The sequence below is a fragment of the Pipistrellus hanaki genome (assembly GCF_964339955.1).
Source record: "Pipistrellus hanaki genome assembly, chromosome: 6".
NCBI lineage: Eukaryota > Metazoa > Chordata > Mammalia > Chiroptera > Vespertilionidae > Pipistrellus > Pipistrellus hanaki.
The window spans coordinates 42,519,836-42,533,350 of record NC_140508.1 but is presented as its reverse complement, the minus strand read 5'-3'; the positions used below and the strand labels follow the sequence as shown (position 1 = coordinate 42,533,350).

The window sequence follows — 13,515 nt, the reverse complement described above, 5'->3', positions numbered from 1 at the left end:
ACAACCTTTCAGTGTATAGGATGACGATAAACCAACTGAGCCACACTAGCCAGGGATGTATGTTAGTTCTTATTTTGGTAACCAGAATAAACACAAGAATCAACAATTGTAGGTTTTAAAGCTCTTGCTTTAAAAATTTTGAACAAGTTGAGGAAATTTAACCAGCTTTCATGGAACTAAAATGTATATGTTCTGCAGGGTAAGGTCCAAAGTGTTTGGAAGGTCACCAAGAGTTGGATTCAGACTGACTGGCCTGCCTATCCTCTCTATAGAGAGAAAGAGGAGATGTATGGGGAGATTAAGTGATTTGCCCGGGATCACACTGCTGGGAGGTGACAACCAGGACCAAAGCTGGGCGCTTACCACTAATCCATTACCACACGTGGGCCTCACGCAATCCTAGTTCATCTGGATGTGGCAGCTGTCAGACCTCCACACATGGGCCCCCGCACAGGACACTTGCAATATAGAAACCAGACACCTCGCCCTAGCTGGTTTGGCTCAGTGGATAGAGCATTGGCCTGTGCACCGAAGGGCCTGGGTTTCAATTCCAGTCAAGGACACATGCCAAGGTTGTGGGCTCAATCCCTAGCAGGGGGGTGCAGGAGGTAGCCTATTAATGATTCTCTCTCATCATTGATGTTTCTATCTCTCTCTCCCTCTCCCTTCCTCTCTGAAATCAATGAAAATATATTACAAAAAGAAAAGAAAAGAAAAGAAAAGAAAAGAAAAGAAAAGAAAAGAAAAGAAAAGAAAAGAAAGAGAGAGAGAAAGAAAGAAAAAGAGAAAGAGAGAAAAAGAAAAGAAACCGGACATCGCCTACTTCCTCTTATTGTATACTGTACTCAAAATTTCACTTAAAATTTTATTGCATAAAGATGCAACTCCTACCTTCTCTTTATTTTTTCTCCTCCTTCTTGCCTTCTCCCTTTCTATGCCATCACCACCACTCCCAACACCGCCCCCCCCCCAAAAAAAAAATAAACTCACAGAACTCCATTAGTCTCAGCTGATTGCATTTATCAGAATGAAAGGTTCATTTGATCCAGAAAAAATGGCTGTTCTTGGCTCTGAGGAGTTGGGGTTTTTCAAACTTTATGCTGAGACAATAGTTTCGCTAGGTATTCTTTGTTGTTGCTAAACCTCACCCAATGATATGGTTTCCATTGCTTTTTAGAGAGAATGAGAGGGAGGGAAGGGGCGAGGAGAAAGAGGAAAAAAACACCAGCATAGATAAGAGAGAAACACATCGATTGGCTGTCCCCAACCAGGGCTGTGCCCCAACCAGGGCTGGGGACTGAACCTGCAACCCAGGTACATGCCCTTGGAAGGGAATCGAACCTGTGACCCTTCAGTGCAGGAGCCAACGCTCTAACCACTGAGAACACTAGCTAGGGCCCCCTGAGGATTCTTTTGCACCTACCCAGCTGAGCCATCGCAGTCACATCCTCTTCCGCACAAGAATCCGGGACACACACGCCCACACTGTAGTCAGCTACATCCTGGGAAACAGAAGGCCACAGCATTCCTTACCGCCAACGTCCATGAAATATGTGCATACTGGTTCTAAGTAAGTAAGGCTGTGGCGGCACTACACATGAATTCAGCACACTGGGAAAGAGGAAAAGTTGGCTGACTTCTTTGGGGATGGCTTTTCCATAACAGAGTAGTTCCAGTGAATTTACAGAATGTCTGATGCACCAATATTTAAATAAAAATGTGCTCCAAGGCTTAATGTAGCTGATTATTTGGAAAGCAGCCCCCCAGTGTGGGAGTTTGCCCCAGAGTATCCCTCTCCCATATTAAAAATTCACACTCCTACAATTTTTAATAATACTGCCAACTTGTCATTTCACCCTAGCAGGACACGATAGATCAAGTAAAGATTTTATAAATAAATCAAGCCAATAATTAGAATGCCTGTCTCAATAAAACCAATACCAATTATAAGTAAAGGTCTCTGGGATGCTTCTGAACATATGACTTGCATGATTGTGTAGGCCTGACCTTTTGCTCTGATAGCAAAACCATTCATCTGCTTTGAAAACAGGATGCGACATTTGTACACACTGGTTAAATCCTGAGGCAACCATCATAACTCTCCGGGGGACAAATGGAGCTGGGTGACAATCTCCCTATGTCCAATGGTTGACCATTGTCAGACCATTTTTTAGTGTTAATAGCCGAGACCTTGGATTGCTTGTCATTTTATACTGTTGTTATTAGCCAATTAGTAATGTATTTTCTTTTAGCGTTGTGACATGCATAAAGTCTCTTTGTATTTAATAGAAGGCCATGCTTTTACTAGTCCCTCCCCCCTCCCTCCACCGCCCAGCGGTAAAAAGATAACATGCTTAGAAGATAGTGAGCCATGTGACTTCAGTCCAGGGATTTAGTGATAAGGTGGTAGAAGTCCCAGGCTATCTGCTAGGATGAACTCAAATTCCTGTGTTGCACTCTGTTTCTGGGACAGGATTATGGGTAATGGGAAGTCCACCTTCCCTTGTGTTCTGAACACTGATGGTAAGTCAGGAGTTAATGCTCAAGAGTATTGGCTGGGACTTGACCTTGGAGTTCCCACGAAGGTCCTCCAGAGGTCTTGCCCCATATAATACAGTAGGAGGAACATCTAAAGGCCTATGTGGTCTGTGAACAACTGCCTCTTATAATGTCCCACACTCAGAGCAACGTTCTGCCACTGTTTAAAATTTAGTTTTAACGTTTTGAAAAACAACTTAATAGGTGTTTTGTTTTTTTAATTAAGAAGACTTATTGGCGGAGCTGTAATGGGTTCCACAGCGTGAGGTTTATGCACGCAGTGCACGCTCACCTCCAGGATGTGAAGCTTGCAGTACTGACCCTGGAAGCTCCCGGACGGGGCGTGGGTGGAGAGGCACTCGCTGTAAGATCCCAGTCTATCCACGTTCCCATTTTGGATATTGCTCCCAAGTTTCCCGACGGAGTCATACACTGAATTTCAAAGCAAAAGAAGTGGGCAAAGTTAGCTTCCTTGTGTCACTTCCAAGTGAATTTATAGGCACTCCGTTCCACCATTTAAATCTATCAAAGTTAAATGCCCAAAACAAGAAACAGGTATATTCAGATGCCACTCCCTGAGCCTGCATTTTGCACCCACGATCCCTCTCAATTTTTAGAAATGACTTTGTGCTTCAGATCTCCTGCTTCTCCATCTGTCACTCAGTGCTACGTAGTGCCAAACCCTATGTGCAGCACTATATTTTTTTCCCTTATACATGCATACTATGATAAAGTTAAATTAGGTACAGCAAGAGATTAAGAATAAAAACTCATAATAAAATAGAACAGTTATACAATATACTGTAATCAAAGCTAAGTGAATGTGGTTTCTCCCTCAAAACACCTCATTGTATACTGTACTCACCCTTTCACTTGAAGGAAGCACTTTACAGCTTCTCTTCGGCAAATCCAAATTGCCAGCACCATTACTCTTGTGCTTTGAGTCCATTATTAAGTAAAATAAGGGTGATTTGAACCCAAACACTGAGGTTCCCACAACAGCTTATCTGATAACCTGGTGAACCTACTAAGTGACTAACAGGCAGGGGTGTGTACAGTGTGGAGATGCCGGACAAAGGGATGGATTACAGTCAGGTGGGATGCAGCAGGACCACTTGAGATCTCATCCCATTACTCAGAATGGCCCAAAATTAAAAAAAAAAAAACAACTGTGGACTATTTATTTCTGGAGTTTTCCATTTAATATTTTCTAACCAAGGCTGAGCACAGGTAACTGAGACCACAGAAAGCAGAACGAGGAAAAGGAGAAATTCCTGCCATCAACAACAAATCCCTGGAGGACAGCCATCTCTCTCCTTTCCACAGGCCAGTGCTGCTTTCTACAGGCATGCCTCAGAGATGCTGCAAATTGGTCCTCCATCACCGCAGTAAAGCGAGTATCACAATAAAGCGAGTCGTAATCTTTTTGCTGGTGGAAGGTCTTGCCTGCAATTTATAAAAGTCACAACATCTATGAAGCACAATAAAGCTAAGTGCAATAAAACCAGGTAGGCCTGTATGGGACTGAGTAGTTTCAACAGAGGCTGTACAGCCCACAAAACCAAAAGTATTTACTGTCTGGTCCTTTGAGGAAAACTTTGCGGACCTCTTGTCTAGAGCTGTGATTCTCTGTCCTGGGCAGATCTTAGGATCATCTGGGGCGTATTTTAAAACTTCGAATGCCCAGGCCCCACGTTCACAAAGGGTGACTCAATTGGTCAGGGTGGGGCTTGGGCATTGAATTGCTTTTTCAGAATTTCCCAGGGGATCCCTGTGCAGCCAGGCTTGGTGACTGTAATCTTTAGGATTAATTCCAGTCTCCTGAGCATGGTTTCAAAGGCCCTTCGTGACCAGACTTGTTTCTCCAGTCTCATCCTCCTACCCGTTTCCTCTGCTGTTGTACAGGATGCCGCAGGCTCGCACTTGCCTCTCCTTCTGCCTGGAATGTCCCTCCTTCCCACCTGCCTGGAAAATGCTGAGTCATTCTTTAAGTGTTGGCTGAAGAGTGCTCCCTCTCCCCCACCCCAGGAAAGATTCCAGACTCTTGCTCAGTGTATCACACCAAAAGGCACATTACTATTTACCTGTCTGTCTCTCATGTGAGAGAGGCCGTGTCTTCCTTAATGGAGACAAAAAAGGAGCTCAATAAACATTTGCTGAATTGAAATAAACTTTGAAAAAATTTAGTTCAATACCCCAAATCCAAGTCCACCAATGTATTTTGAGGTCCTCCCCATGTCAAGAAAAACAACAATTTTGAAAGCTGGATGTAGTTATTATAAATAGGCTAAATAGCCCTTGCCAGTTTGGCTCAATGGATAGAGCGTTGGCTTGCGGACTAAAAGGTCCCAGGTTCGATTCCGGCCAAGGGCACATGCCCGGGTTGCAGCCTCGATCCCCCACAGTATGGGACGTGCAGGAGGCAGCCAATCGATGATTCTATCTCATCACTGATGTTTCTATCTCTCTATCTCTCTCCCTTCCTCTCTGAAATCAATAATATATATATTAGACTAAATAATTTCCAAATTTCCTTCTCCATCACTATCTCAGTATTCCAAATTCTGTAGCCTTCAGTTCACAGCTGTGGAACTATAGGAGTTGAAGGAGATGGAAACCAGAGAGGTGCCAATACCGAGAGTGCCTTCACCATTAGGTAAACACCTGAAGGGTGAATACGAATACAGAGGAATAGTCCATTCTTCACTTTAGAAGGTTAAATTCTGGTTTTCTTTCCAGTTGGTGTTTTGCTCTGTGAACTGGTTTTCTTGGATTGGATTTATTATTTTCTAGCTGAGGATATTTTGTATTCTATGCAACTTTTCAATTGCATTAGCTTCCTTTCTAGTTATAAATGCAAATGGACAGGTTGCCCTTTTCCTGCCTTCTCCTTAATTAGTTTCTGTCTAGGACCTGAGATGCCTGGCCCTGGGCACCATCCAAATCAAAACCCATTGTGATCGTCATGGGAGGGAGGAACAGAATAAACTAATGATCAGTCCCACCTGCCACTTCACATCAGATGGCAGTTGGTCCAAGTTTTCATTATGAAAAGATTCAAAAGAACTCATTTAAATTCTGCTGGGCTAATTGGCAGACAATTTTTTTCCCCTCACATGATGGCAACGATATATGGGTATTAAAATGCAGAGTTGATTAACTTCTGGGTTTAAGTGGAGGAAAGCAAGACCTCAACCAATGGTCTTAAAATATGGATGCACCTCTACCATGATGCTGAAGGCGGCAGAAGCTTCTAGAATGCTAAGCCACAAACAGAACCTGAAAGCGATGATTATCTTCAGCATTAACAGTAAATATAAATTAAGCAATTATCAGGTCATTGTGTTGTATTGGAGAATTTTAAAAATGAGAACTGAATAGTCCTTGCCCTGTAGCTGATGATACAGGGCATATGCAAAAAATGCTAACCATCTGTTGGTTAGAAAACGATCTGAATGTGCTAGCATTTTGATTTCTAACTTCCTGAAGCAGGCTCTTTGCAAAAAACCTCCTGGAATTCCCCTTTGTGTCTGGTCAACTATTAATCTTGGACTTGCACAACAAGTATAGCATGTGTATTGGTCTTCTGTGACTGCTGTAACAAATTTCCACAAACTGGGCAGCTTTAAACCACAGGAATGTATTTTCTCATGGGTTTAGAGGCCGGAAGTCCAAAATCATCATCACTGAAATCAAGGCGTTACCAGGGCTGCACTCCTGAAGGCTCCAGGGGAGAATCTGTTCTCTGCCCCTTCCAGCTTCAGGTAGCCACCAGCATCCTTGGCTCACGACCACATCACTTTGTCCTCTGTGTGTGTGTGTGTGTGTGTGTGTGTGTGTGTGTGAAATCTCCCTCGGCCTCTCTCTTCCAAGGATCTATGTTAGGGGTGTCGAACTCAATCAGAGAAGGGGCCAAAATCTAAAATCCAGCCTAAATCGTGGGCCGAATGGTTTACTGAACAGTCATAAACTGACAATGTCATAAACTGACAGCGGAGTGCAGTGATGACAGCGAGGTGCGGGCCACATTGCAAGGCCTGGCGGGCTGGATTTGGCCCGCGGGCCTTGTGTTTGATACATGTGATCTATGTGATTGCACTTGAGGGCCCATCTGAATAATCCAAGACAAACTCCCCATCTCAAATCCTTTAGCTTAGGTATATCTGTGAAGCTTCTGTTTCCATACAAGGCAACATTCACAGGTCCCGGAAGTTAGAATGTGGTTATCTTGGGAGGGCCATGTTTCATAAACTCAGTTAGCCCAGAAATGTCAGTGGAGCTGCTGTATCTCCCTTTCTCTAGGATGGGGTTCGCTGGGTGCCAGCCACTGTTCTGTGCCCAGCTCCAGCACCGGAAAGGAGGCTGGCCTTGAGTGAGACGCCCTCCAGACTGACAGCTGGATAGGAAAAGAGGCAACTTCCGAGAATGCAAATCAAGTAGCCGGTCCTCCACTGGTGACTGGAGGAGAACAAAGGCCAGCCCAGTGAGTTACCCCCCTGTGACTGCCTCCTCTCACAGGGACATACACCACAGGCCCAGGCTTCCGGGACAGAAGAAGAGACACACAGGAGGCAGGAAATAATCGCTCCAGGAGTCAAAAGAGGAAGCCCAGGGGAGCAAGTGATCCGAGTAGGAAGCTCAGCAGTCCAGCCTCCAGAGGGACCTGAGGGACCTGGTATGGGACCAGGGAGAAGGGATCTGAAGGGTTAAGAAAGTTTTACAGCAAAAGTAGCTGCTTGGGAGGATTTCAAGGATGTTGGGAGATGAGAGGAAACAGGAAATGAAGAACCCTGCATGCTGCTGGGAACCGAGGTCTCCTCCTTCCCCCTCTATCCCAAAGGAATAAAGGGCAGGAAAATGCAGAAATCATGTGAAACCAGAGGCCTCAGGATGATGAGCACAGTTTTCATTCCACATACACAGCCGCCTGTGCGAGGCCGCTGCCGCAGATGGCGCTCCGAGTAGATCTGGTTGGGCCATCAGAGATGGCCAGGAATGGATCTGGTAAATTTTAGGAAAAATGAGTTCCAGGACCTGAGAGTGATTTGCTTTTGTTTTCATCTCAGATCACAAATGTATGCTGTTTAATCCAGCCGGTGTGTCCGAGAGGCCATAGTTCTCGGAGTTTGTTTCCTAGGGTTGTCCTAACAAATTTTCACAAACTGGTGGCTGAAAACAACAGAAATCTGTTGTCCCACAGCCCCAGAGAGTAGGAGTCTGAAATCAGGATGGTTCCTTCTGGAGGTTCGAAGAGAGGATCTCCCATGCCTCCCTCCTAACTTCCAGTGGTGGCTGGTGATTCTTGGCTTTCCCTGGTTTACAGACACATCACTCCAATCTCTTCCTCTCATAGAGGGCATCCTTGTGTGTCTCTATTGCCCTCTTATGAAAATACCAGCCATTGGATTAGGGCTACTCCTTAATCCAGTAGGAATTTCTCTTAATTTGACTACTAATATGTCTACAAAGACCCTATTTCAAAAAAAAAAAAAAAGGTCATATCTGCAAGTCCTCTGTGTGTGTGTCAAATCTCTCTCTGCCTCTCTCTTCCAAGGATCTATGTGATTGCACTGAGGGCCCACCTGGGTAACCCAGGGGTTAGGGTTTCACCGTGTCTATCTAGAGGACATCTTACCACCCTCTTCAAGTGGCTATTCTAAAATGCTACTAGCTAGCTTGAGGCTTGGTGGGAGAGGCTCTGGGAGAGAAGCTGTGAGCTCGGGGAAGGTGTGACAAGTTTATGAAGAGATGGGATCCCTGGATGGCCGAAGTCAGAGAACATTGGCTCAAGTCCTCTCTGCAAGACCACACGTCTCTGCCTGAATTCCATCTACCCTCTCTCTTCAACCTTCCTCCTCGGAGCCCCGCCCATTATCAGAGATTCCGCTGCTTAGCACCTCTACTAGTATGCTTTGCATTGGGATGGAGTTTTAAAACATTATGCAACATTTAACATATTAAAAAGGCATAAGAAAAAAAAATACTGAAACACCTATGTTCCCACCACCCAGCTTAAAAAATAAAACTTGACTCATCGTTTGAAATCTGGTGGGTCCCCTGTGGCCTCCCCACCCTAGGCACCATCCACTCCGAGGCAGCCCCTAGCTGAATGTGGAGATTCCGTTCTCAGGCATTCCTTTCCATCAGCACCGTATGGGCGGCATCTCCCTCAGCAATGGAGCACCATCATTTCCATTTTCTAAAAACTTACATATTGCATATATTCTTCTAGTACGTTTTCGTTGGTGTTATTTCTGTGTATTCCTTCCTTATTGATACATGTTGTTCTGCCCATTCCTTTTGCTGCTGGTTCCACTCCCCTCTCCCCTCTTCTTGTTTTTCTTGTTACTTATTTTAGGTAGAAATGGAAAGTACAGGCTTGGGAACAGATGACCTGGACTCAAATCCTCTCTCTGCCATTTACTTCAAGCAAAATACATCTCTGTGGCTCCATTTTCTCATTTATAAAATGTGGGTGATAAAAACACCCTCCCCCTAGTGGGGGTGGGGTACTAAATGAGACAACTCCTGTCCCGGGAGTGGTGCCTGCCATGAAAAAGTATTCTCTAAACACCAAGTCCTTCTTTTTCCATCTGCATCCCTCAGCGCAAAGAAAACCACACTGAGAACCAAGACCACAGCAACTTGCTGGGCTCAGAAGCCTCAAGCAAAACGTCCAGTGCATTCTGGTGCATTAGAATGAAAATGAGTTAAAACAACCGGATTAGTACTATTAGTCATGTATTAAATTAAGCGATTGTCATCTGTCCCATTCATGTAAGTCATTCAGTTCTTCCTTGGACCATTCATCGTGGGAAACTTTTCTTAACTAAACAAACAAAGACTTTTAATTTTCAGGCTTCTACAGCTGGCACATCGTTGGCGCATGGCTTGAGGGACTTTTAGGGCAAATGAAGCGTTAACAAATAAAACTGGGACTAATAATGGCAAGATGTGTCCCAACCTCATCACCTGGAATCCAAGGCGGTCATTGTACCTTCTAGCTTATAAGGCCCAGGTTTGTCAGAATCTTCCTTGTCAATATCATCGAGAGTCGCAGTGAAACATCAGTTACAGCATGGGACTTGAAAATAGCCATGGGATTAGGAGGATTAATTTATAATTTATCTTTTCCCACCAGCTCATTAAATATCAGGACACCCAATCAACTGTAGTATGGCATTTGCTTCAAACCATGCGCTATTTTGTATTACCCAATAGAAAGCCCAAACTTTGTTTATCTGTATAATGTGTATTATGCTACTGACTGTTTTCCAATACAAAACCAATGTGGTCAAAATGGAAATGGAAATCACTGTGATTGGTTTTCTGGGTTTGGAAAGAGTGCATTTCTACATTTTTTCCTTTTTGGTGGTTTTCATCAGCATCAACAATTAATCATTTCACCACAGAGGTTACCTCATTGAAAGAAAATCTAATTTCCTGCCCCTTCTGGCAGGAAAGTTACGTATCCCTTTAGTTGGGAGACTAATTTTTGGGAAAACTACAAAAATAAATAAATACGGCAGCCTGACATCCATCCATATCCCATGCAAAGAGGTCTGGCGATAGTCAAACTTTTTCCAGCCTGAGCCAGTCCACTCACTCACACACCCTCCAAGCTGACTATGGAACATATAACAGGCAAGACTGGTTCCCTGAATCATGAAGGAATCCATTCTTGCTTGATTCCTTCCAAAGCAGGTGAAATGTCTAGAAAAAGAAACAAAGCAAGCTATCTTACACACCAGAGGCACGTTATCCACTTCAATAACAACAAACAGCATCATACAATCTACAGACCATTTTCATCTAAGTCAGAGCTTGGTCTTTAGGAGACTCCTGGCTAGAATTCATACCACTATCCCTATTGCCTTCTGCAAGAAAAATTCCTCCCCCTTGCCTCGATTCCTGGTGCAATTTGTAAACTGAGGTTCGTCTTGTCTTCCCCATTGGGTTCTGTGCTTTAGATTCTCCAGAGTTTTCCTAGGCTGCCCAGCACTAACCTTAGATTGCCCTGTGTTCACCTACCCGACGGGCCAGGGAAACCCACTTACTTCTTAGAGCGTATTCTTTGGGCTCCACTGAATTCAGATCAGAAAGGAATTCGTCAGTGTCTCGCCTGCACTTGAGAGAAATGTTTCTTGCAGGAAAAACAAAGGGTAATTCAAACTGAAAAGAAAACAGAACAAATAGTAACGTTGGGGCCATCATTGTCCCTTAACCTGTCAGGATAAAGCTCCCCTCTTAGACAAAGAGCCTTATATTGATGAAACACTGGTCTATAACATGTTGGAGGGAGGGGGGAGGGAATGTGACATCGCTCGGTCCTTAACACGCAGCGACAAGCTGTGTCTCCTCAGCCACCTGCAAAGCGGCCGGCCGAGATGAACAAACCATGGAAACCGATTTATGCACAACTTGTTATTGTTGAGGAAAGTGGTGCCGTGGCTGTGGGGCCGCTGACCACCTGGCTCCTTTAGTTATGCAGATTAACATGGATGAGGCTGGATTTTCTCTAGTTGGCCCTTCTTGCGTATACCCCTGGTTCAAAAAAAAATATATCGAGGATGTTAAGTGGCAATATTTGGTTTTCTCCGGAAATGATTATGAATCCAGCCTATGAAATGTTTGGATACGTGACCAGCGAAGAAGGGCTTCTCCGTGATCATCTGGGTTTTTCCGTGCATCTGCTAATGTGTTTGCAGACTTGAGAGCCCGGTGTGGGAGGGATGAACTCCTCCCGCACGGAAGGAGCCGCATGGCGTGGGACCAATACGCAGGCGTGTCCTCTCCTGGGGCTTAGGAGGCACATCCTGGGAAGGAAATGAGGCTGCCAGAGGTTCACAGTGATGGTGTTCATCTGCTTGAAGAAAACATGGCATGTGTGGGTCTGGATTTCTGAGGGTGTAAATATTGTCTTTCCAGAAAGGCTTCCTTTAAATAGCAACCTCCCTAACGACGGTGAAAATAAGACACAGACCTTGTTGACACTGTGGGAACAAGTCTGCACCTGCGTGTAGCTGGGACTCCGCTGGACTTCCTGTGGTCCCTGGCTTCCCAGGGGCTATAGCCTCCCAGCCCCCCGCCCTTTGTTTGAGTTCACTGGGCTCCTGAACAGGATACCGCAGCCTGGGCACCTGATAAACAACAGGCATTTATTGCTTGCACTTCTGGGGCCTCCAAGTCCAAGATCACAGTGTTGTCGTGTTCTGGTGAGGGTCCTGGGTGATCAGACAGAAAAGCCTCTAAAACCTGGATTAGTTTCCAAGCCAGTTGTTGAGACAGTGTAGTCATTGAAAATATTAAATTGCTTTTAGAATTCGGTGTTAAATATTTCATCTTTTGTCAGCTGGGGGAGGGGAGGATATACAATGAGCAGAACACAAAGCCACATTTTAATCTTTAGTAATCAAAACCACCTAAATGGCCGAAACCGGTTTGGTTCAGTGGATAGAGCGTCGGCCTGCGGACTGAAAGGTCCCAGGTTCAATTCCAATCAAGGGCTCAATCCCCACTGCAGGGCAGGGAGTGCATGCAGCAGACAATCAATGATTCTCTTTGTCATTGATGTTTTTCTCTTTCTCTCTCTCCCTCTCCTTTTCTCTCTGAAATCAATAATATATATAGAATGACAGAAAAAAAGAGGGGAAAAAAGCCTCCCTCACATCAATTCCTGTGGCAGCAGCAAGCAGCTCCTGATGTTGTTACTAATGCCACCGTCATGTGAGTTAAGTCACTAGCTCTATAGAAAAGGAGAAAGCATTAGGCATCTCATGGTTTGGCATGACTTTGTGAAAGCAAGGATTTGTCTTTGCTGACAAGAACAAGGACCAACCCATCTGCTGGGGAAATGGCAGCTAATGGCTGCAGAATGAAAAACGCCTTTTGCGATGAGAGGGAAAGGCAGCCGAAGATTAAAAAGCAGGCAGTCTATGGACCAGCCCAGGACCTTTATCCAGGGGACAACAGACCATTCTCAAATAAGCAAATGTCAGAAGTGGTAAGTGCCAGGAAGGAAGATCATGCGGCGGGAGGAGATGGCGAGCGTGGTGTGTGCTGTTGGTGGGGTGGGCACATTCCAGCAAGGTGACCAGAAAGGCTGTCTCTGAGCAGGTGACTTCTGAGCCAACCGGAAATTAGTGAAAACAGTCCTTGTGAGAATAACAATGTAGGGAAGAGCATTCCAGGCAGAGGGAACAGCCAGGTCCAGGTCCAGGTCCTGGGAAGGGAATATGCAGAGTGAATGGAAGGAACAATCAGGAAGAAGTGGGAAAAGAAGAGGCTGGCGAGGTGACAGGATGTGGGGGATGAGAGGTCTGCTGGGGGGGGGGGGGGGGGTTATTGATAGGCACACACTTCCGCTTCCTGATAAGTCTCTTCTACAGGAACTGTCATTGCCACGCTGCTGGGACAGAGTCTCAGAGGGAAGGGGGCGTCTAAGCTCTGAATGTCCCACCATGAGGCCGCAGGCCTGGGTCTAAGAAAGCTCAGCGGTTCCTTGGAAGCAGGCAGTGGGCAGAGAGGCTGAGGGAGGCCCACATTCCTTCCTCCCACATCTTGCTCCTTTCCTTTTCCTCACCAGCAAGTACAGCTCCCAAGGTAACTCTCCGTAACCACTGCGCCCATTGCCACCTGCCACCAGAAGGAATCCACTGAAACTGCCGGCCTCTTTGCATCGCCTGCTGGAGAGCGCGAGCAGGAGCATTGTTCAGGCCAGGTCTTGGCCATCCCATGTCTGAGGTTAGGCTGCCAGGGGTCAGGGAGAGTGGCCGTCTGGCTTCCGGAGCAGAAGACAAGGTCCATTTCTTTAGTTTAATCCTCACCCAAGGGTACCTTTCATATTGATTTTTTTGAGAGAGAGAGGGAAAGGAAGAGAAAAAGAAAAACACCAATGTGAGAGAGAAACATTAAAGGGTTGCCTCCCATATGCTCCTTGACTGGGAATGGACTCACAAGCTTGGTACATGCCCTGTC

The 13,515-nt window shown here is 45.4% G+C and overlaps 1 protein-coding gene across 1 annotated transcript in view; it reads right to left on the bottom strand.

Moving 5' to 3' along the window:
• Window positions 1-13,246, bottom strand: part of LOC311624832 (O-acyltransferase like protein-like) — a gene marked incomplete at its 5' end in the record, with an annotated part of 49,924 nt that extends 36,678 nt beyond the window's left edge. Inside the window, 5 exons of the mRNA XM_084888430.1 lie at window positions 1,424-1,502; window positions 2,831-2,970; window positions 3,883-3,984; window positions 10,596-10,710; window positions 13,121-13,246. Of these exons, the coding sequence (XP_084744556.1) occupies window positions 1,424-1,502; window positions 2,831-2,970; window positions 3,883-3,984; window positions 10,596-10,710; window positions 13,121-13,246 (562 nt within the window). The remainder of the gene's footprint in view (window positions 1-1,423; window positions 1,503-2,830; window positions 2,971-3,882; window positions 3,985-10,595; window positions 10,711-13,120) is intronic.
• Window positions 13,247-13,515: the final 269 nt, after the last annotated feature.